This window comes from Anolis sagrei, chromosome Y, assembly GCF_037176765.1.
Source record: "Anolis sagrei isolate rAnoSag1 chromosome Y, rAnoSag1.mat, whole genome shotgun sequence".
NCBI lineage: Eukaryota > Metazoa > Chordata > Lepidosauria > Squamata > Dactyloidae > Anolis > Anolis sagrei.
Window position 1 is genome coordinate 2,926,321 of NC_090035.1, and position 23,902 is coordinate 2,950,222.

General features: G+C 42.4%; 1 protein-coding gene across 9 annotated transcripts in view; it reads left to right on the plus strand.

The window, feature by feature from the left end:
- LOC137094741 (SUN domain-containing protein 1-like) overlaps positions 1–23,902 on the plus strand; it is a 135,020-nt gene that overhangs the window by 89,909 nt on the left and 21,209 nt on the right. For all 9 annotated transcript variants that reach the window (XM_067461948.1, XM_067461946.1, XM_067461942.1 and 6 more), the window contains 6 exons: positions 3,067–3,125; positions 4,994–5,139; positions 6,771–6,998; positions 11,319–11,405; positions 17,550–17,593; positions 19,321–19,459. In XM_067461948.1, the coding sequence (XP_067318049.1) occupies positions 3,067–3,125; positions 4,994–5,139; positions 6,771–6,998; positions 11,319–11,405; positions 17,550–17,593; positions 19,321–19,459 (703 nt within the window). The remainder of the gene's footprint in view (positions 1–3,066; positions 3,126–4,993; positions 5,140–6,770; positions 6,999–11,318; positions 11,406–17,549; positions 17,594–19,320; positions 19,460–23,902) is intronic.

Sequence of the window (23,902 nt, forward strand, 5' to 3'; positions counted from 1 at the left end):
ATTATTATTATTATTTTGCAGAATCTAATTCCATGTATATATTTACATTAAAACTTGTGTGCCACCTTGGGAAGTCTGACTTGGCCACGGTGGTCCACGCTTTGGTTACATCCTGTTTAGACTACTGCAACGCTCTCTACGTGGGGTTGCCTCTGAAGACTGCCCGGAAGCTGCAGCTAGTCCAACGCTCGGCAACCAGACTACTAACGGGTGCTGGGTACAGGGAGCACACCACTCCGCTGTTACACCAGCTCCACTGGCTGCCAATTAGCTTCTGAGCACAATTCAAAGTGCTGGTGTTAACCTATAAAGCCCTAAACGACTCCAGCCCTGTTTACCTCTCCGAACGTATTCTCCCCTATGAACCATCAAGATTATTAAGATCTAGGTTCTTGTGGGTTTTTTCGGGCTATAGGGCCATGTTCTAGAGGCATATCTCAAGACGTTTCGCCTGCATCTATGGCAAGCATCCTCAGAGGTAGCGAGGTCTGTTGGAATTAGGACAATGGGTTTCTATATCTGTGGAATGGCTGGGGTAGGGCAAAGAGCTCTTCTCTGCTGGAGCTAGGTGTGAATGTTTCAGCTGACCACCTTCATTAGCATTTGAAGGCCTGGCTGAGCCTGGGAAAATCTCTTGCTGAGAGGTGTTAAGATGTTAGAGAAGTCAGCCATAGCAGAGCACCTGATGAACCAGCCTGGACACAGCATATTATTTGAGAACACAGAAATGCTGGACCACTCTCACAACCACCATGTCAGACTACACAGAGAAGCCATTGACATCCACAAGCATGTGGACAACTTCAACAGAAAGGAGGAAAGCAGGAAAATGGACAAAATCTGGCTACCTGTATTAAAAAACTCTAAAATTACAACAGCAAAACAGCAGAGAGGAAACAACCAGGCACATCTTAACACCTCTCAGCAAGAGATTTTCCCAGGCTCAGCCAGGCCTTCAAATGCTAATTAAGGTGGTCAGTTGAAACACCTTAACACTGAGGCCTTCTCTTATTGAGGCCAACTAAAACTCTGAGGCCTTTCTCCCACTGAGGCCTTCTCACACTGAGATCTCTTTCAGGCTGAGGCCTTTATCCCACTGAGGCCTTCTCAAACTGAGATCTCTCTCAGACTGAGGCTTTTCTCGCACTGAGATCTCTCTCAGACTGAGGCCTTTATTCCATTGAGGCCTTCTCACACTGAGATCTCTTTCAGGCTGAGGCCTCTATAGCCCGAAAAAACCCACAAGAGCCTAGTGATTCCAGCCATGAAAGCCTTCGAAAATACATTATTAAGATCGTCTGGAGAGGCCCTGCTCTCGGTCCCACTGGCCTCGCAAGCGCGTCTGGTGGGGACGAGGGACAGGGCCTTCTCGGTGGTGGCCCCTCGACTATGGAACTCTCTCCCACTGGAGATCAGAGCCGCCCCTTCTATCCTGACGTTTAGGAAACAGGTGAAGACGTGGTTATGGAGACAGGCATTTGACGAGTGAGCCAACACCCTGAGATATGGATGGAGGATGAGGAGCAACGATTTTAGTCTGACGACTGACCATTGTAGTTATTGATTGTAATTGTTGTTTTAATGTTTTACTGTAATGTGAATTATGATGTTTTATTGACTGTATGTGATATTATGGTTGGAAACCGGTCTGAGTCCCTCAAGAGAGGTGAGAAAGTCAGTATACAAAACTTTTAAATAAATAAATAAAATAAAATAAAATTCAAAACCCGTGTTTATAGATTAGATCAGGCCTGGGCCAACTTGGTCCCTCCAGGTGTTTTGGACTTCAACTCCCTCAATGCCTATTTATTTATTTATTTAGAACATTTTTACCCCGCCCTTCTCAACTCGGGGGGAGGGGGGGGCCTCAGGGCGGCTGTTAGGGATTGTGAATGTTGCCATTGGCAACATTAAGATCATCCGGGGACATTAAGATCGACCATTAGGACATTAAGATCTTCCGGGGAGGCCCTGCTCTCGATCCCGCCAGCCTCACAAGCATGGCTGGCGGGGACGAGAGACAGGGCCTTCTCAGTGGTGGCCCCTCGGCTGTGGAACGCCCTTCCCGCGATCGGCCCCCTCCCTGCTGGCGTTCAGAAGAAGAGTGAAGACCTGGCTCTTTGAACAGGCATTTAATTAAGCAGTGCAATTAATTGATTGATCTTGGAACTTGGAGTAATGGACGAGGAGATCGGATTATGACTTTACTGATGAGACGTGATGGATTAGTTATATGGATGTACTGATGTTATATTGATGTACTGATGTATTGTTATATTGATGTAGTTGCCTCAGTTGCTGTTTTAATTGCTAATGTTGTGCACTTTGTATATTGGTTTTGTTGTAAACCGCACTGAGTCGCCTACGGGCTGAGAGAGCGCGGTATACAAATAAAGTAAATAAATAAATAAATTGGCCACCTTGATTAGCCTTGAATGATATTGAGGCTTCAAAGCCTGGTTGCCTGTCTGGAATTCCCCATGAAAATGAATAAAATCTAGCTACCAGTATTTTTTTTTTTTAAAAAAAAACTAGAATCAGGACAGTAAATAAAGAGCAACACTCAAAAAACAGGGAATTTCAGACAGGAAACAATCAGGGCCAACGAACACCTCCCAACAAAGGACTCCCCATCTCCCCAAGGGACTCGGTGCGGCTTACATGAGGCCGAGCCCACAATACAACAATAAACAATAGCAACAGTAATACAAAACAAAGCAGAAAATAAACAATAAACATTAACAATAACACGACGCATTAAAAAACCTATGGCTGGGCCAAATGTAATAATTAAATTTTAAAAATAATTCTGGGCATGACAAGGTGACACGTGTTACATCCCATAATGAGCCTTTTTTCACGACCTGTATGTTGTAAAGCAACTCTCATAATCGTTTCCTATTAAGAGTGTCTAGGAGTGCGGTGTTGTTTGGAGTTGTTTATAGTCGTAATTCCGTTTTAGAATCACTTAGCTTTTGGAGATATATTGAGCAAACATGCATTGATTCAGGCTTTTCATTGCGGTGACAAACGTGTTTACGTGAAATTCTGGTCTCTCTCTTCCAGATGCCTTCCAAAGATATTCAGGTTATTGCTGTTCCTTCTCCCGTTGTTGCTGTTACTTGGTGAGTGGATATTAAGACGTATTGACGTTTTATGCCAAATGTTAGTTCCATGTTCTCTAATTTTTTTTCCAAGAGCAGAGAGGAGGATGATCGAGATCAGTAGCCGTAAGGTGGACACTTCAGCCACCAGTGGGAAACACTATGAAGCATAACAGATGGTGTCTTGAGCCATTTTTAGAAGGGTAGCACACATCAACAATATCTGAGAAGCCATTGAAGTCAGCACAGTGTATTTAATTCTGTTTTAATGTTTGCGTATTTGTATATTTTACATTGTATTGCCAATGCTTTTATGTCAAGCTGCTTTTAAGTCTCCTACAGGAGAAATAAAGCAGGGTATAAATAAATATACCATATATACTCGAGTAGAAGCCGAGTTTTTCAGCCCTTTTTTAGGCTGAAAAATTACCCCCTCCCCCCGTTGGCTTACACTCAAGACAAAGTTATTTATTATCTTCCTAGGTTATTATTATTATTATTATTACATTTATTATTTTTCTCTGTTTTTATTATTATTATTACATTTATTATTTTACTTTATTATTATTATTATTATTATTATTACATTTATTAATTTACTCCGTTATTATTACAGTCATTTTATTATTTTTGTTATTATTACATTTATTATTTTACTATATTATTATTACTACATGTATTATTTTGTTCTATTTATTATTATTATTACATTTATTATTTTCTCTATTATTATTACATTTATTATTTTACTCTCCCTGTTATTGTTATTATTACACTTATTTTTTCCTGTTTATTATTATTACATTTATTATTTTACTCTATTTACTATTATTACATTTATTATTTTACTCTATTTATTATTGTTATTATTATATTTATTATTTTACTCTGTGTATTATTATTACTTTTATTATTTTACTTTATTATTATTACATTTATTTTACTGTTATTACATTTATTGTTTTAGTCTCTTTATTATTGTTATTATTATACTTATTTTTCCTATTTATTATAGTTATTATTACATTTATTATTTTCCCTATTTATTATTATTATTACATTTATTATTTTACTCCCTTCGTTATTGTTATTATTACACTTATTTTTCCTGTTTATTATTATTACATTTAATATTTTACTTTCTTTATTATTTTTATTATTACATTATTTTAACTCTATTTACTATTATTACATTTATTATTTTACTTTATTATTGTTATTATTACATTTATTATTTTACTCTATTTATTGTTATTATTACATTATTTTACTCTATTTACTGTTATTACATTTATTATTTTACTCTATTTATTATTTTTATTATTATATTTATTATTTTACTCTATTATTGTTATTGTATTTATTATTTTACATTTTATTACATTTATTATTTTACTCTATTATTATTGGAAGGATATGTAACCACATTTACATTGAAGAAGGTCAGAATAATGGTTTAATCGGAGTCTTATCTTAAATTAGTTTTATGTAAATTCTCAAAAACATTTAACCTACTGATGCCTCAATTAATGTAATTTTATGGGTTATCTATTTTTATTTTGAAATTTACCCATAGCTGCTGCATTTCCCACCCTCGGCTTATGCTCGAATCAATACATTTTCCCAGTTTTTTGTGTCAAAATGAGGTGCCTTGGCTTATATTCGTGTCGGCTTATATTCAAATATATATACAGGTAATAATGATAATAATTGTGGGTTAAAAGCCAGTTCACTGACCACACCTTAGAGCATTAAACACTATATTTGGGCCGCTTACAGTTTCTGAAAGCTAATTTTATCTTGTTTACTTGACTTTGAAATATTGTGAAACCTTCCATTTTCCTTTTGGAAGCATCTTCTGCTTTTCTTTTTGAATCCTCCTGCTTTAGGTTTATGGCACTGGGGCGCAGAAGGGTTCCTTTCCTTATTCCCAGCTTTGAATTGGACAAGCTTTCACAGAACGTACAGGTGGGAAGATGCTGCAACAGGTGTCGAACCTCATCCAGGCTCATCGTATGTCGTCCAGCACTCAGATGTAAGCTGTCCTTCCTATGCTCTTTTCACAAAGCAGGCAGGGGATGATGGGAGTTGTAGAGCAGTGCATCTGAAGATATGGGATTGGGGAAAGGCTTCCTCTCACCAAAACCTCTCACACCAAGCCGTCTCAAACTGAGGCCTCCTAACATACTGAGGCTTTTCTCCCACTGAGGCCTTCTCACACTGAGATCTCTCTCAGACTGAGGCCTTTCTCCCACTGAGGCCTTTTCACACTGAGATCTCTCTCAGACTGAGGCCTTTCTCCCACTGAGGCCTTCTCACACTGAGATCTTTCTCAGACTGAGGCCTTTCTCGCACTGAGATCTCTCTCAGACTGAGGCCTTTATTCCACTGAGGCCTTCTCACACTGAGATCTCTTTCAGGCTGAGGCCTTTATCCCACTGAGGCCTTCTCACACTGAGATCTCTCTCAGACTGAGACTTTTCTCACACTGAGATCTCTTTCAGGCTGAGGCCTTTATCCCACTGAGGCCTTCTCACACTGAGATCTCTCTCAGACTGAGACTTTTCTCACACTGAGATCTCTCTCAGACTGAGGCCTTTCTCCCACTGAGGCTGTCTCACACTGAGGTCTCTCTCAGACTGAGGCCTTTCTCCCACTGAGACTGTCTCACACTGAGGTCTCTCTCAGACTGAGGCCTTTCTCCCACTGAGGCCTTCTCACACTGAGGTCTCTCTCAGACTGAGGCCTTTCTCGCACTGAGATCTCTCTCAGACTGAGGCCTTTATTCTATTGAGGCCTTCTCACACTGAGATCTCTTTCAGGCTGAGGCCTTTATCCCACTGAGGCCTTCTCACACTGAGATCTCTCTCAGACTGAGACTTTTCTCACACTGAGATCTCTCTCAGACTGAGGCCTTTCTCCCACTGAGGCTGTCTCACACTGAGGTCTCTCTCAGACTGAGGCCTTTCTCCCACTGAGACTGTCTCACACTGAGGTCTCTCTCAGACTGAGGCCTTTCTCCCACTGAGGCCTTCTCACACTGAGGTCTCTCTCAGACTGAGGCCTTTCTCGCACTGAGATCTCTCTCAGACTGAGGCCTTTATTCTATTGAGGCCTTCTCACACTGAGATCTCTTTCAGGCTGAGGCCTTTATCCCACTGAGGCCTTCTCACACTGAGATCTCTCTCAGACTGAGACTTTTCTCACACTGAGATCTCTCTCAGACTGAGGCCTTTCTCCCACTGAGGCCTTTTCACACTGAGATCTCTCTCAGACTGAGACTTTTCTCACACTGAGGTCTCTCTCAGTCTGAGGCCGTTCTCCCACTGAGGCCTTTTCACACTGAGATCTCTCTCAGACTTTAATAATTCTGACAATATTTAATAATAATAGTAATAAATATTTAATAATTCTGACAATATTTATAAAATCAGAACTCATTGCTGGCCATTTAACTCTCACATTTTTGTCATTAAAAATGCCTAGTTAATTTTGTAATAATTCTGACAATATTGAATAATAATTGCATTATAAAATCAGAATTCATTGCTGGTGCTATAATTGTTTTCATTTTCCCAGTCTTATTTTTTTAATGCTTATTCATTTCCAAGTTGCCAGAAAGGTGTGATTGGAGCATTATACAACCATGTGCTTATCCATTTTTAGGAAACGCTGAAGTTCTTGGACGCAAGCCGCGTGCATGAGCTGGAAAAGCAGTTGGCCTTAATGTCGGAGCGATGGCACCACCGGGAAGAAGAGTATCGCCGAATGCTGCTCTTGCTGCAGAACATGCAGGACCAAGTGGCCCAGATGAGCGACAAGAGCGAAACCTTGGTCTTAATTAAAAACATAGTGGGCCAGCACCTGAAAGAGATGCAACCTGATCAAACAGCGGTAATCCCGTTTTGGAGCCCTTTTCGATCACTGTTTTGATGCTTCTTTTGTAGGAGGAAGATAGTTTCGGAAAGGGAACTGACAGGATGATGCATTGGCCTACTAACATACTGAGGCCTTTCTCCCACTGAGGCCTTCTCACACTGAGATCTTTCTCAGACTGAGGCCTTTATCCCACTGAGGCCTTCTCACACTGAGATCTCTCACACTGAGGCCTTTCTCGCACTGAGATCTCTCTCAGACTGAGGCCTTTCTCCCACTGAGGCCTTTTCACACTGTGGGTTGAGAATCACGATGCATTGTGCATTGAGCGTAAGCAGTCACAGTTTTGTGCTCAAAGGCAATCATGCCACAGATTGTATTGTTGTCGCTCATACTAAGGAGCACTCCAGTGATTTTTTTAAAACATTGCACGTCTGTTGGAAGTAGGAAAATGGGTTTATATTTCTGTGGAATGACCAGGGTGGGACAAAGGACTCTTGTCTGTTGGAGGAAGGTGTGAATGCTTCAACTGACCACCTTGATTAGCATTCGATGGCCTGGCAGTGCATGGGGCAATCTTTTGTTGAGAGGTGATTAGATGTTAGACCACACCTGGAATATTGTGTCCAATTCTGGGCACCACAATTCAAGAGAGATACTGACAAGCTGGAATGTGTCCAGAGGAGGGTGACTCAAAGGATCAAGGGTCTGGAGAACAAGCCCTATGAGGAGCGGCTTAAGGAGCTGGGCATGTTTAGCCTGAAGAAGAGAAGGCTGAGAGGAGATATGATTGCCATGTATAAATTTGTGAGATGAAGCCACAAGGAGGAGGAGGGAGCAAGCTTGTTTTCTGCTTCCCTGGAGACTAGGACGCAATGGAGCCATGGCTTCAAACTACAAGAGAGGAGATTCCATCTGAACACGAGGAAGAACTTCCTGACTGTGAGAGCCGTTCAGCAGTGGAACTCTCTGCCCCGGAGTGTGGTGGAGGCTCCTTCTTTGGAAGCTTTTAAACAGGGGCCGGATGGCCATCTGTCAGGGGTGATTAGAATGCAATATTCCTGCTTCTTGGCAGAATGGGGTTGGACTGGATGGCCCAGGAGGTCTCTTCCAACTCTTTGATTCTATGATTCTATGATTCTATGTCCTTGTTTGTTTCCTCTCTGTTGTTTTGCTGTTGTAATTTTAGAGTTTTTTTAATCCTGGGAGCCACATTTTGTTCATTTTCATGGTTTCCTCCTTTCTGTTGAAATTGTCCACGTGCTTCTTGTGGATTTCAATGGCTTCTCTGTGTAGTCTGACCTGGTGGTTGTTGGTGTGGTCCAGCATTTCTGTGTTCTCAAATAAAATGCTGTGTCCAGGTTGGTTCATGGTGTGCTCTGCTATGGCTGACTTCTCTGGTTGGAGGAGTCTGCAGTGCCTTTCATGTTCCTTGATTCGTGTTTGGGCAATGCGGCTGCGTTTGGTGGTCCTTATGGAGACTTCTTGTCCACAGCTGCATGGTATGCGATAGACTCCTGCAGAGGTGAGAGGATCCCACTTGTCCTTTGCTGAACGGAGTATCGGTTGGATTTTCTTGGTGGGTCTGGAGATAGTTTGTATGTTGTGTTTCCTCATCAGCTTCCCTGTGCGGTCAGTGGTTCCCTTGATGTCTGGCAAGAACCCTTTTCCTCTGGGTGGGTCTTTGTCTTGACTCTCGTGGCTTCTTCTCGGTGGTCTTGCAGCTCTTCTGATGTCCGAGGTGGAGTCTCCATTGGCTTGTAGAGCCTGGTTGAGGTGGTTCAGTTCATCTTGGAGGAGGTGGGCTTCCCAGATCTTGTTTGCATGGTCTGCCAGGGCTTTGATAGTGCTTCTTTTTTGACTTGGGTGACTTGGCCATTAACGAATCGATTCGTTATTGTTTCGGAAATCGATTCGTTAATTTTTTACCATTTACGAAATTTCGTAAATATCGAACTTTTTAAAAGGAAAATTTTGTAATTATTTTAAATATCGAAACAAAAAAACCCCCCAAATACAAATCGATTTTAGAAACAAATTTTTCCGTTGTTACCCAGGCCTACACACACACACACATATATATACACACATTTATTTATTTATTTATTTATTTATTTACTTTGCTTGTATACCGCAGTTTCTCAGCCTAACAGGCGACTCAACGCGGTTTATAACAAGAATAAAAATCAACAACGATATACAATATAAAACCACAAAAGCAAAATATACAATATTAACACAACCATAGATAACACAATGCATCTCATAACTAGAATCATGATCCAATTCGTCGTCCGATTTTCCATAAACACAGACTGGGCCACAGCAACGCGTGGCAGGGGACAGCTAGTATCTATATAAATAAAAATGTCATGTTTGTTTGTGGGATTAACAGAACTCAAAAACCACTGGGCGAATTGACACCAAATTTGGACACAAGACACCTAACAACCCAAGGAGTGACCATCACTCATAAAAACCCTGAAAGACACAGGGGAAGGGACTTATAAAGCCAAAAAAGCAAAAGGATGCTACAGTGCATGCGCAGAACCACATATATATACGCAAACACACATATACACAAATATATACACACACAAAGCACATATACACGAACTGTGCCACAACAACATGTGGCAAGGGACGGCGTCTATATAAATAAAAATGTAATGTTCGTTTGTAGAATTAACATAACTCCAAAACCATTGGACGAATTGACACAAAATTTGGACATTATACCCCTAATAGACCAACAAGTGACCATCACTCATACCCCCCCACCCCCCCAAAAAAATTTGGACATTATACCCCTAATAGACCAACAAGTGACCATCACTCATACCCCCCCACCCCCCCAAAAAAACAGCGGAAAGGACTTAAAAACCCAAAAAAGCTAAATGACAAAAAACTAAATGATGATACAGAAAAAAAGGGAAGGAAAAGGGAGAGAGGGAAGGGAAGGGAAGGGAAGGGAAGGGAAGGGAAGGGAAGGGAAGGGAAGGGAAGGGAAGGGAAGGGAAGGGAAGGGAAGGGAAGGGAAGGGAAGGGAAGGGAAGGGAAGGGAAGGGGGAGGCAGGCAGGCAGGCAGGCAGGCAGGCAGGCAAGTGAGAAGAAAGCATGGAAGCAAAGAGCAAAGAAAGGAAGGAAAGCGGTAAAGAAGGAAGAAAGGAGTGAAAGAGGGAGGAAAAGAAAAAAGGGGGAGGAAGGAAAGAGGGAGAGAAGGAAAGAAAAAGGGAAGTGAAGGAAAAGTGAAAGAAGGGGAGGAAGAGGGAGGGAAGGAAAGAGAAGGAAGGATGGAAGCAAAAAGCTAAGGAAGGAAGGAAAGAGGTAGAGAAGGAAGAAAGGAGAAAAAAGGAAGGAAAAGAAAAAGGGGGGAGGAAGGAAAAAGGTAGAGAAGGAAGGAAGGAGAGGGGCAAAAGGAAGGAAGTAAAGAGGGAGTGAAGGAAGAAGAGAAAGAAGGAGAGAAAGAGGGAGGGAAGGAAAGAAAAGGAAGGATGGAAGCAAAAAGCTAAGGAAGGAAGGAAAGTGGTAGAGAAGGAAGAAAGGAGAAAAAAGGAAGGAAAAGAAAAAGGGGGGAGGAAGGAAAAAGGTAGAGAAGGAAGGAAGGAGAGGGGCAAAAGGAAGGAAGTAAAGAGGGAGTGAAGGAAGAAGAGAAAGAAGGAGAGAAAGAGGGAGGGAAGGAAAGAGAAGGAAGGATGGAAGCAAAAAGCTAAGGAAGGAAGGAAAGAGGTAGAGAAGGAAGAAAGGAGAAAAAAGGAAGGAAAAGAAAAAGGGGGAGGAAGGAAAGAGGTAGAGAAGGAGAGAAGGAGAGGAGGAAAAGGAAGGAAGGAAGTAAAGAGGGAGTGAAGGAAGAAGAGAAAGAAGGAGAGAAAGAGGGAGGGAAGGAAAGAGAAGGAAGGATGGAAGCAAAAAGCTAAGGAAGGAAGGAAAGAGGTAGAGAAGGAAGAAAGGAGAAAAAAGGAAGGAAAAGAAAAAGGGGGAGGAAGGAAAGAGGTAGAGAAGGAAGGAAGGAGAGAAGGAAAGAAAAAAGGGAAGGAAGTGAAGGAAGAAGGGGAGAAAGAGGGAGGGAAGGAAGGGAGGGAGAAGGAAAGAGAAGGATGGAAACAAAATGCGAAGGAAGGAAGGAAGGAAGGAAAGGTATAGAAGGAAGAAAGGAGAGAAAGAGAAAGAAAAAGAGGGGGGAGGAAGGAAAGAGGTAGAGAAGGAAGGAAGGAGAGAAGGGAAGAAAAAAAGGGAATGAATGGTTGGGGGTCACCACAAGTGTATTGAGGGGTCGCAGCATTAGGAAGGTTGAGGAACACTGCTTCAGAACAACGTTGTCCCATTTTGTTTTCAAAGATCGACGCCTTGGCCTTGCAGCAAGAACATGGATGGCGCATCGCGGCTTTAGAAGATCTCCTTGCAAAACTCTCCGAAGAATCCGAGGTAAAAGATCGGCTTATTTTTATCTAATGCTCAGTAATAAAGGTTGTCGTTACCTAGGATAATGTAAGGAAGCCAAATCCAGGGGGTGCTTTGAAACCAATAGTGGGAGAGGAATACGAGGGATATGTCGTTCGCATCTTCCAGACCTTGCAAGAAGTCCCAAGTGCGACTTCCAGGAATATTAATGCCCTGCTAGAATTAAAAATTCCAAAGGAAACCATACCCCTCTGTATCTATTTCTTTATTTATTTCGGTTGCTTCTACCCCGCTCTTCTCACCCCGGGGGGGACTCAGGGCAGCTTACAAAGGCGAGGCTCAATTCGATGCCCGCATCACATAACAGCAAAAGACAATAACATCATTTAACAACAACAATTCGATCAATAACAGCAATTACCATAAGACAATAATTATAATAGGTAAAAACCCATACAAACCTCCTTGACAGTCAGCGTTTCACAGTCTCATAGTTTAAATTCCAATTCCATAATTGTCAGTCCTTTCAGTCCTATCCATCTGGTTTCCATATCTAATTGTCAGATTGCCCAAAGGCCTGGTCCCACAACCACGTCTTTACCTTCCTCCTGAAGGTGAGGAGGGATGTTGACGCCCTGATTTCCCCCAGGAGTGAGTTCCACAAGTGAGGTGCCACCACCGAGAAGGCCCTGCTCCTCGTCCCCACCAGCCTCACTTGTGATAGCGGTGGGGTCAAGAGCAGGGCCTCCCCGGATGATCTCAGACTCCGGGGTGGGACGTAGAGAGAGATACGTTCGGACAGATACGCTGGACCGGAACCGTAAAGGGTTTTGTAGGTCAAAACCAGCACCTTGAATTGTGCTCGGAATTGAACCGGTGGAGCTGACACAGCAGGGGGGTGGTGTGTTCTCTGCAGAAATACAGAATGGGTGACGCCTGGCTTGAGAGCAGTACATGTGAAAAAGATCTTGGAGTCCTCGTGGACAACAAGTTAAACATGAGCCAGGAATGTGATGTGGCGGCAAAAAAAGCCAATGGGATGTTGGCCTGCATCAAGAGGAGCCTAGTGTCTAGATCTAAGGAAGTCATGCTCCCCATGCTCTATTCTGCTTTGGTTAGACCACACCTGGAATATTGTGTCCAATTCTGGGCACCACAATTCAAGAGAGATATTGACTCTAAGCTGGAATGTGTCCAGAGGAGGGCGACTAAAATGAGCAAGGGTCTGGAGAACAAGCCCTATGAGGAGCGGCTTAAGGAGCTGGGCATGTTTAGCCTGAAGAAGAGAAGGCTGAGAGGAGACATGATAGCCATGTATAAATATGTGAGAGGAAGCCACAGGGAGGAGGAGGGAGCAAGCTTGTTTTCTGCTTCCTTGGAGACTAGGACACATTGGAACAATGGCTTCAAACTACAAGAGAAGAGATTCCATCTGAACATTAGGAAGAACTTCCTGACTGTGAGAGCCGTTCAGCAGTGGAACTCTCTGCCCCGGAGTGTGGTGGAGGCTCCTTCTTTGGAAGGTTTTAAGCAGAGGCTGGATGGCCATCTGTCAGGGGTGATTTGAATGCAATATTCCTGCTTCTTGGCAGAATGGGGTTGGACTGGATGGCCCAGGAGGTCTCTTCCAACTCTTTGATTCTATGATTCTATGTTGCCCCGGTGAGCAGTCTGGCTGCCGCTCGCTGGACCAATTGAAGTTTCCGAACAGTCTTCAAGGGCAACCCCACGTAGAGTGCGTTGCAGTAGTCTAAACGGGATGTAACAAGAGCGTGGACCACTGTGGCTGTATAGGAACATTCCACTTCAACGGTGTGCAGAAGCAGCCCAGATTAACTGTCCTGGCTTTGATCCCTCAAGGTTTCACTCAAGAGAGGGATCAGGCAAAAAGAAGGGCCCCAGTGGAAATAAGATTAAAATCCCCAGGTTCCAGTCATGTGATCCAGAGTCTTAGGCCGGACTCCATATGTCAGGTGGCATTGCTCGTCCTCCGAAAGGCGAGAGACCCGTGCTCTCCTTTCCTGCCACTTCCTCCCCTTCCCCCCTCCTCGCCATCTGTTCAGCTAATTGGCAAAAGTTGGATTATAATAGCAACCACCTTTAAGAGTCGTTTAAGAAGGATTTTTTCCCAAGCCATATGCAACTTGTGCTGGAAATCTAGCATTGCTCCTCCGCAGACAGCCCTTTGTCATGAGAACATCTATGCTCCAATCGGGAATGCCATCATGATGCCTTGCATAGAATCCTAGAATCAAAGAGTTGGAGGAGACCTCCTGGGCCATCCAGTCCAACCCCATTCTGCCAAGAAGCAAGAATATTGCATTCAAATCACCCCTGACAGATGGCCATCCAGCCTCTGCTTAAAAGCTTCCAAAGAAGGAGCCTCCACCACACTCCGGGGCAGAGAGTTCCACTGCTGAACGGCTCTCATAGAGCTTCATATCTAATATAACTATTAGTCATGTGGATTGGGGGCTTACCTTCATCCATTGTGTGTCCTGGCTTTCGGTGGGGGCCCTGGTCCCTTTCGTCTAATCCTCCCAAAATTGTGAGGTCAGATATTTGGGGTTGGAGCTGAAAGATCCATTTTCTTTCAGCCCATTATCAGAGGATGGGGGGGGATTTCACCCCATAAGCCCAAAGCGCCTGGGCCTACAGGTGAAGGCTTTGGGTCTATGTGCCTGGCAGGGCCTGCAGCTGAACAACGAAACAATAATAATAATAATAATAATAATAATAATAATAATAATACTTTATATATACCCGGCTCCATCTCCCCCAGGGGGACTCGGTGCAGCTTACATGAGGCCAAGCCCATCAGTGCAGTACAAACATTGTAATACGAAAACATAACAATACCAAAATTGCTGGAAGAAACATGAACAACCTCAGATATGCAGATGACACCACTCTGATGGCCAAAAGCGAGGAGGAGCTGAGGAGCCTTCTAATCAAGGCGGAAGAAGAAAGCGCAAAAGCCGGGTTGCAGCTGAACATTAAAAAAAACCAAGATGATGGCAACAAGAATGATTGACAACTGGGAAATAGAGGGAGAAAACGTGGACACAGTGACAGACTTTGTATTTCTAGGTGGGAAGATGAGTGCAGACGCAGACTGTGGCCAGGAAATCAGGAGACGCTTCCTTCTTGGGAGGAGAGCAATGTCCAGTCTCGATAAAATAGTAAAGAGTAGAGACATCAGACTGGCAACCAAGATCCATTGCCTAGTCAAAGCCATGGTCTTCCCTGGAGTCACCTACGGGTGTGAGAGCTGGACCTTCGGGAAGGCTGACCCAAGGAAGATCGATGCTTTTGAGCTGTGGTGTTGGAGGAAAGTGCTGAGAGTGCCTTGGACTGCGAGAAGATCCAACCAATCCATCCTCCAGGAAATAAAGCCCGACTAAAGCTCATTGGAGGGAAGGAGACGAGAGACAAAGCGGAAGTCCTTTGAATGCCACATCATGAGGAGACAGCCAAGCCTGGAGAAGACAATGATGCTGGGGAAAGTGGAAGGCAAAAGAAAGAGGGGCCGACCAAGGGCAAGATGGATGGATGGCATCCTGGAAGGGACTGGACTGACCCTGAAGGAGCTGGGGGTGGTGACGGCCGACAGGGAGCTCTGGCGTGGGCTGGTCCGTGAGGTCACGAAGAGTCGGAGACGACTGAACGAATGAACAACAGCAATACCAGAACATAGGTAAAGGTCCCCTGACATTAAGTCCTGTCCTGTCTGACTCTGGGGTGTGGTGCTCATCTCCATTTCTAAGCCGAAGAGCCAGCGTTGTCCATAGACACCTCCAAGGTCATGTGGTCGGCATGACTGCATGGAGCGCCATTACCTTCCTGCCGGAGCGGTACCTATTGATCTACTCACATTTGCATGTTTTCAAACTGCTAGGTTGGCAGAAGCTAGGGCTGAGAGCGGAAGCTCACGCCACTCCCCGGAATCAAACCTGCAACCTTTCGATCAACAAGCTCAGCAGCTCAGTGCTTTAACCCACTGCACCAAATGCAAAGAAATGTACTAAATCCTAGAATCAAAGAGTTGGAAGAGACCTCCTGGGCCATCATCCAGTCCAACCCCATTCTGCCAAGAAGCAGGAATATATGCATTCAAATCACCCCTGACAGATGGCCATCCAGCCCCTGTTTCAAAGCTTCCAAAGAAGGAGCCTCCACCACACTCCGGGGCAGAGAGTTCCACTGCTGAACGGCTCTCACATTGTCATGACACAGACAATATAAAATACACACGAAATGAAAGGCAGCTTGCTTTTCGGATTGATTCTTGCAGGGCCTACAGCCGAGCACCGAGTAAAGAGCATTACTTCCTCGACTCTTGATTGCAGGCCCTGCCAGGCCCAGGCATGTAGGCCCAAACTTTAGGCCCAGGCACTTTGGACCTTTGGGTGCAGGCTTTGGTCCTACGCACCCAGGACTTGCAGGGCCTGCAGCCGAGCACCGAGGAAGGAGCACTCCTTACTCAGTGCTCGGCTTCAGGCCCTGCAACAATCAATCCGAAAAGCAGGCTTGGAGCCGGTACCCGCTCCCTTCTGCCTTTCGTTTTGAGTGTATTTTCATTTCAAGAAGGGCCTTGCCTATGGGAGCAGGCTTTGGGCCTATGCGCCCAGGCCTCACAGGGCCTACAGCTGAGTGCCGAGTAAGGAGCGCTCTTTACTCGGTGCTCAGCTGCAGGCCCTGCAACAATCCGAAAAGCAGGTTTGAAGCCGGTACCTGATGTCACGTTGCCAGGGCTCTGCCTTGTTTAGGTAGAGATGAATCAAACTCCCAGTTTTATCAAACAGTTTAATTAAAACAGCACTTACTTGCTGGCTGTTTTAATAGACTAAAACATAAAACATAAAGATAGCAAAAACAACTCCTTAGTCAAAAGGGTCCAGTCCAGTGGTCAAATGCCAAGAGTTCAATAAACAAAGTCCAGGGATCAAGAGTCTATACCGTAGTCAAAAGCCAGTCCAAAGGTTCCAGGGTTCCAAGATTACAGGAGACAGGTCAGGATACAGAAAAATCCAACAGACCTGGGGGGAAAACCAGCAGCATCCACCACCAACAGTTTGAGGATACCTGGCCAGGAGGGAGGGGGTAGATCTAATGGAGCTGGGGAAGGGAGTTCCATAGCTGTCACGTTGCCAGGGCTCTGCCTTATTTAGGTAGAGATGAATCAAACTCCCAGTTTTATCAAACAGTTTAATTAAAACAGCACTTACTTGCTGGCTGTTTTTATAGTCCAAAATATAAAACACAAAGATAGCACACAGCTACAGAATAAACAAAAACTGATAGCAAAAAATAACTTCGTAGTCAAAAGGGCTCCAGTCCAGTGGTCAAATGCCAAGAGTTCAATAAACAAAGTCCAGGGATCAAGAGTCTATACCGTAGTCAAAAGCCAGTCCAAAGGTTCAAGATTCCAGAGTTCAAAGATTACAGGAAACAGGTCAGGATACCAAAAATCCAACAGACCTGGGGGGAAAACCAGCAGCATCCACCACCAAAATGCAACAGATACTTTTCTCCCAAAGATCAGTGCCAAGGCTCGCTCCTTATATCCAGATACACCCAGCTGCAACCCATCTCTTGCATACCTCCACCCTTAATTGCTTTCACCCACGAACTCTTACTTACAGATTACTCAACCCTTTACATTAACCCTTCCAACACTAAGCACCATCAACTGCAGAACATATGACACCCGATCCCGTCTGCCTTTCGTTTCGAGTGTATTTTCATTTCAGGAAGGGCCTTCCCTATGGGTGCAGGCTTTGGGCCTACACACCCAGGCCAACTGAACACAAAGTAAAGAGCGCTCTTTACTCGGTGCTCGGCTGCAGGCCCTACAACAATCCAAAAAGCAGGCTTGAAGCCGGTACCCGCTCCCACCTGTCTTTCGTTTCAAATCTATTTTCGTTTCAGGAGGGGTCTTCCTGTTTCATGCAATCCGAATGGACGGAACAAAACAGAAACACGAATCAAACAGATAGAACAAATCCCGGACTCATGACTAATAACTATCCAACCATCTGTTGCTCTTTTTTAGGCATGTCTAAGATGCTATTGCCTGGGATCTTTTTCCACGCTCCCTCTTTTATAGCCTGATTCAAGAACTGGGGGAATTAACGGTGTTTAGTAATATTTTTCTTATATTTTCAGGGTATCCAAAAAGAACTGGAGCTAACCAAAACGAAAACAGCGAGGTATGGCTCAATGGTATTATATCGAGTTTTGAACCCTGCCATTAAGTGGCAGGAAAAAGCCAGTAAACCAATGGTAATGGTTCTACTTTAACATCTCTGATGTGATTTGAAGTACGATTCAAGAACCCATGGCTTGAAAATGTCCCCCCATAGAAAACTGCACAGTTTGATTTTGAGATAGATAGATAGATAGATAGATAGATAGATAGATAGATAAGGTCATCATTGAACTACACCAATTATTGGCAAACTTTTTAAACTTGGGAGGTGCATAGCAGGACGGATTGGGATGGGCGGGATGGGGGGGGGGTTCTCCCCAAGCCCCCTCACTGCCCTTTTCTCCGCTTCCTCTTCTCTTTTGGAAGCAGAAAGTGAAGGGAGGAAAGGAGGAAGGAAAAAAGAGAAGGAAGGAAGGGTGGAAGGGAATGGAGGAAGGGAGGGAAGACGAAAGGAAGGAAAGAGGGAGGGAGGAAAGAGGGAAGGAAAGGAGACAAAATTCAGGAAGTGAAGGAGGAAGGAAAGAAGGAAAGGACAAAGGGGTGGAAAGGGAGGGAGGGAAGAAAGAAGGAAGGAAAAACAAAAGGGAAGGAAGGAGAAAGAGGAGGGGAGGAAAGAGGGAAGGGAGGAAGAATGAAAGGGTGGAAGGGAAGGAGGAAGCGTGGAAAGGAAGGGAGGGAGGAAAGAGGGAAGGAAGAACAAAAGGGTGGAAGGGAAAGATGGAAGGAAGAAAGGAAGAGAGGGAGGGAGGAAAGAGAGAAGGAAAGGATGAAAGGGGAAGGGAAGGGAGGGAGGAGAGAGAGAAGGAAGGAAAGAAAAGGAAAGGAAGGAGAAAGAGGGAAGGAAGGAAAAATGAAAGGGTTGAGGGGAAGGAAGGGAGGGAGGGAGGGAGGGAGGGAGGGAGGAAAGAGAGAAGGAAGTAAAGACAGGGGAGGAAGGAGAAAGAGAGGGAGGGAAGGAAAAAGAGGGAAGTAAGGAAGAATGAAAGGGTGGAAGAGAGGGAGGGAAGGAGGAAGGAAAAGACGAAAGGGTGGAAGGGGAGGGAGGGAGGAAAGAGGGAAGGAAGGAGAAAGAGGGAGGGAGAAAAGAGGGAGGGAAGGAAGGAAGAATGAAAGAGTGGAAGGCAAGGAAGGGAGGGAGGGAAGGAGGAAGGGTGGAAAGGAAGGGAGGGAGGAAAGAGAAGGAAAGGACGAAAGGGTGGAAGGGGAGGGAGGGAGGAAAGAGAGAAGGAAGGAAAGACAAAAGGGAAGGAAAGAGAAAGAGAGGAAAGAGGGAGGGAAGGAAGTACAAAGGGTGAAAGAAAGAAAGGAGGTAAGGGAGGGATGTAAGGAGGAAGGAAAGAGAGAAGGAAGGAAGGAAGGAAGGAAGGAAGGAAGGAAGGAAAGATAGGATGGTGAGAGAGAAGAGGGCCCAAGAAAAGAGCCCAAGGGGTCGTATCTGGTCCCCCAAACCTGAACTACACCATTGTTTATAATGAGAATTTGCATCTAGAACAGGAAGCCCAAGTGTTGCCAAGGGCTCATTGTCACAACCACCTTCCAATATTGTGAATACTTTTCCTTGTCTTTAACTGTATGCTTCTTTTAATTGTAAACTACTTTGAGTCCCAGTTTTGGGAGAAAGGCAGGATACGATGACTACTACTATTAGTAGGACTAGTAACAAGAACTATAATTCAAATGGCCACTAACAATTGAAAACCTGTCTTTTTCCCCCGTTTTCTGCATCAGTGACATGGATGAACAAAACCAGCATTTCTTGTCCAAGATTAAACTCCTGGAGCTTGAGTTAGCTCATGTGAAATCAGAGCTGCTAAACTCACAGGGTGTGAAAGCGAGCTGCGCCTCGGTGGATATGCTCCAGGAAAAGGTAACTCCAGAAAAAAATCCAATTTAATATCTTGCATTTTTGCTTTCCATTCTGACGTAGCATTTTACATCTCCTCTTACAGTTTCTGGAATTGTTCTGCTAGGCTTGTGCACCAACTTAACAATAAACGTGTAATTGCAACACAAATGTGTCTGGAAACAGAGGCATGTGCGATCAATAAAAAGTCATTCCAAAATCAGGGGGGCTTTTAGTTTCTAAAGTGTTTCTAAAGTACCGTTAGTAAAAAAATCATTACTATAATGAGAGTAACAAAACTATTTCGTTATAGTAATTGTAATTCCATAGTATTTGCACACCTGGGGGGCTTCTGGGACTCCTTTCTCCCTCATTTTTACAGCTATCGGGGTAAAACTTGCTACGAAGGTAGAACACATTGAGCATTGCAACCCCACCCTGCAGCCCAAATTTCAGAACATCTCACTCATCTTTTGATTTTGGAGGAAATAGTTTGGCTTTTACCAAAAACCTTTTTTAAAAAGCAAACTACAAAAGTCATGTCCTTGAATTTCTCTACAATTACACAGCACAAGTTGGGCATTATTCCTCTCCCCTGTTGCAACCCAGAGCAGGAAACGAGACCATAAGATAACAATCCACCACACTTGACTGTGGGGAAAAAACAATCCCTTTTTATTGATGAAAAATGGTTACAAAATAGAAGAAAATGCAAAGTCAAAAAGCCACAGTAAAATTCAGCAGTCAGGAATATCCATGAATTAGATCAAAATTCCAAAAGCAACACTGTAAAAACCTGGAACCTGTTAGCAATCCACTAACCGTACTTGGAGCACTAGAAGCCTCTTGGGATGTAGGCCATGGGAAACAGGGAAATCTGCCAAGGTAATGCCTCAGTCTAAACAATGCCTAACGAGACAAACCGGCGAGAGGTACTTAAAACGGAAGAAACTGTTTCGTGACACGCCTCCAGGCTTTGAAGCCTGTGTTTCCTTTCCCCTTAATCTGCTTGACCTTCGCAGACGCTGTGATTCACTCCTGTTTTTCCAAATCTGTCCTTTTCTATCCTCATTAAGGAAGCCAGGTGTTAACTCCTCTGAAGAGCTATCACCCTTCAGGGTGTCGTAAATAAATAAATAAATGCACCCCCTAGTTTTTAGGGAATTTTTAATTTTAGATACTGTATCCAGTTTCCAAGGCAGCTATTCAACTCAGAACAATATCAAACTAGTTGGCGTTGCCCTTTCGTGCAAGAGATTAATGCAGCCAGCAATATAACTCTAAAGGCTAAAGTTAGCCACTACAAGCCAGCCATCAATGGCCTCCTCCTTCTCCTTCTCCCCATCTTCTCCAATGCAAGCTAATGGTATGTCTCCCTTCTCTGCCCCCCTTCTTCCTTCAATCTCTGATGTCTCTCTCTTCTCTGCCTACCTGCCTTGAGCTTTATCTCCCTCAATCCCTTTCCAGTCACAAATGCACCCTGCTCTGGAGCTTAAAAGCCATTGGCTGAGAGGCATGCCACCACGTTTGGCTTCGCTTCTCAGCAGGGTTTGGTTGCTCTGTTATTTTTTTACTGCGTCACAGAGAGAGACTTCCACTTCCGAAGGAATTGAAACTTAAGAAACAACCCCTTCTTAATGTGTTGTCAAAGGCTTTCATGACCTGAAACACTAGGTTGTTGTGAGTTTTCTGGGCTGCCTGGCCATGTTCCAGAAGCATACTCTCCTGGCGTTTCACCCACATCTTTGGCAGAGGTGGTGAGGTCTGTTGGAGACTAGGCAATTGGAGTTTATATATCAGGGTGGGAGAAAGAACTCTTGTCTGTTGGAGGCAGGTGTAAAGGTTGCCATTGGCTACCTTGATTAGCATTATTTATTATTTTATTTATTGACAGTATTTCTATTCCGCCCTTCTCACCCCGCAGGGGACTCAGGGTGGATTAAAATGTACATATGCATGGCAAACATTCAATGCCGTAGACACACAACATATATAGACAGACACACAGAGGATATTTAACATTCCAGCTTTTCATGAGGGTATTCTGGCCACCAAGGGAGCTGTTGCTTCACTGACCATTTGTGACACTGATGAAGTCCTTCCTCATTCTTTGCATGCTTGCTGGAGATTTTTATGGCCTCATAAATTAGTTAAATTTCCCTCCCCGTATAAGCAGTACCTAAATTTCCTACTTGACAGATGCAACTGTCTTTCGGGCTGCAAAGGTTGACAACAAGCTACACAAATTGATTGGAAGCTCACTCCGACCCGGGCTGGCTTTGAACACATGACCTTTCGAAATCATGACCACCCAGCTGCGCCACAAGGACTTTGCAGCTTCAAAGCCTGGGCAAATCCTTTGTTGGGAGGTGTTAACTGGCCCTAACCGTTTCCTGTCTGGAATTCCCCTGTTTTCTGAGTGTTGCTGTTTATTTACTGTCCTGATTTTAGAGTTTTTAAACCCTCTCTTAAGTTTTGATTCTTTAACTGGCGTGTTTAATTTATTGTTTGAATGAATTGTTTTAATGTATTTGTTTATATGGTGGTAGCATCATACGGTGCTTGTGTGAGACCCCCCTGAGTCCCCCCTCGGGGGGAGAAGGGCAGGGTAGAAGTGTATGAAATAAATAAATAAATAAATAAATAAAATACTGTATATACTCAGGTATAAGCCTAGTTTTTCAGCCCCTTTTTTAGGCTGAAAAAGCTGCCCTCGGCTTATACTCGAGTCAAAATTATTTATTATTTTACTCTGTTATTGCTATTATTTTTATTACATTTATTATTTTACTCTATTATTGGTATTATTACATTTACATTATTTTACTCTATTATTTTATTACATTTGTTTTATTCTATTATTATTACTACATTTATTATTTTACTCTATTATTGGCATTATTACATTTGCATTATTTTACTCTATTATTATTTTATTTCATTTATTTTACTCTATTTATTATTATTACATTTATTGTTTTACTTTATTATTGTTTTTATTACATTTATTATTTTACTCTATTATTGGCATTATTACATTTGCATTATTTTACTCTATTATTATTTTATTACATTTATTTTACTCTATTATTATTTTATTACATTTATTTTACTCTATTATTATTACATTTATTATTTTGCTTTATTATTGTTGTTATTACATTTATTATTTTACTCTATTATTGGCATTATTACATTTGCATTATTTTACTCTATTATTATTTTATTACATTTATTTTACTCTATTTATTATTATTATTACATTTATTATTTTGCTTTATTATTGTTTTTATTACATTTATTATTTTACTCTATTACTGGCATTATTACATTTGCATTATTTTACTCTATTATTATTTTATTACATTTATTTTACTCTATTATTATTTTATTACATTTATTTTACTCTATTTATTATTATTACATTTATTATTTTACTTTATTGTTGTTGTTATTACATTTATTATTTTACTCTATTATTATTTTATTACATTGATTTTACTCTATTTATTTTTATTATTATATTACATTTATTATTTTACTTTATTATTGTTGTTATTACATTTATTATTTTACTTTATTATTATTGGAAGTATGCGTAAGCACATTGACACTGAAAAAGGTTAGAATAATGGTTTAATCAAAGTTGGTCAGTCTTATTTAAAATTACAGTTTTATGTAAACATTGAAAAACATTTAACCTACTGTTTCCTCAATTAATGTAATTTTATTGGTATCTATATTTATTTTGTATTACCAGTAGCTGTTGCATTTCCCACCCTCGACTTATACTCGAGTCAATAAGTTTTCCCATTTTTTGGTGGTAAAATTAGGTGCCTCGGTTTATATTCGGGTTGGCTTATACTCGAGTATATACGGTAATTTTTGGCACAGACCATGCCTGTGCGTCAGATAACTTGTCGTAAGTACGATACTAATGAATTAGTTTCGACTTACGATGAGGTACGATTAATTTACACAAGCCTAGTTGCTACATTATCTAGAATTTGTAATATCAATGTTTTTGGTAGCTGTCTCTGTTACTTTATCAAAATGACTATAAAGCAGATTAGAAGTTCTAAGTCATTAACAAACAGAACTTTCTCCAGGGTAAACAACGCATCCCACACCTCATGACCATTTTTGCCATGTTTATGGATACAGTCATAAATATTTTGAATGGGGATGTAAGATTGGTATTATTTATTATATTACTCTATTGTTATTACTTATTATGTTGCTTTATTATTATTACATTTATTATTTTACTCTATTATTACTGTTATGGTTACATTTCCATTCTTTTACTTTATTATTATTATTTATTACATTTATTATTTCACTCTATTATTACTGTTATGGTTACATTTCTATTTTATTATTATTGTTATTATTATTATTAATTACATTTATTATTTTACTCTATTATTACTGTTATGGTTACATTTCCATTCTTTTACTTTATTA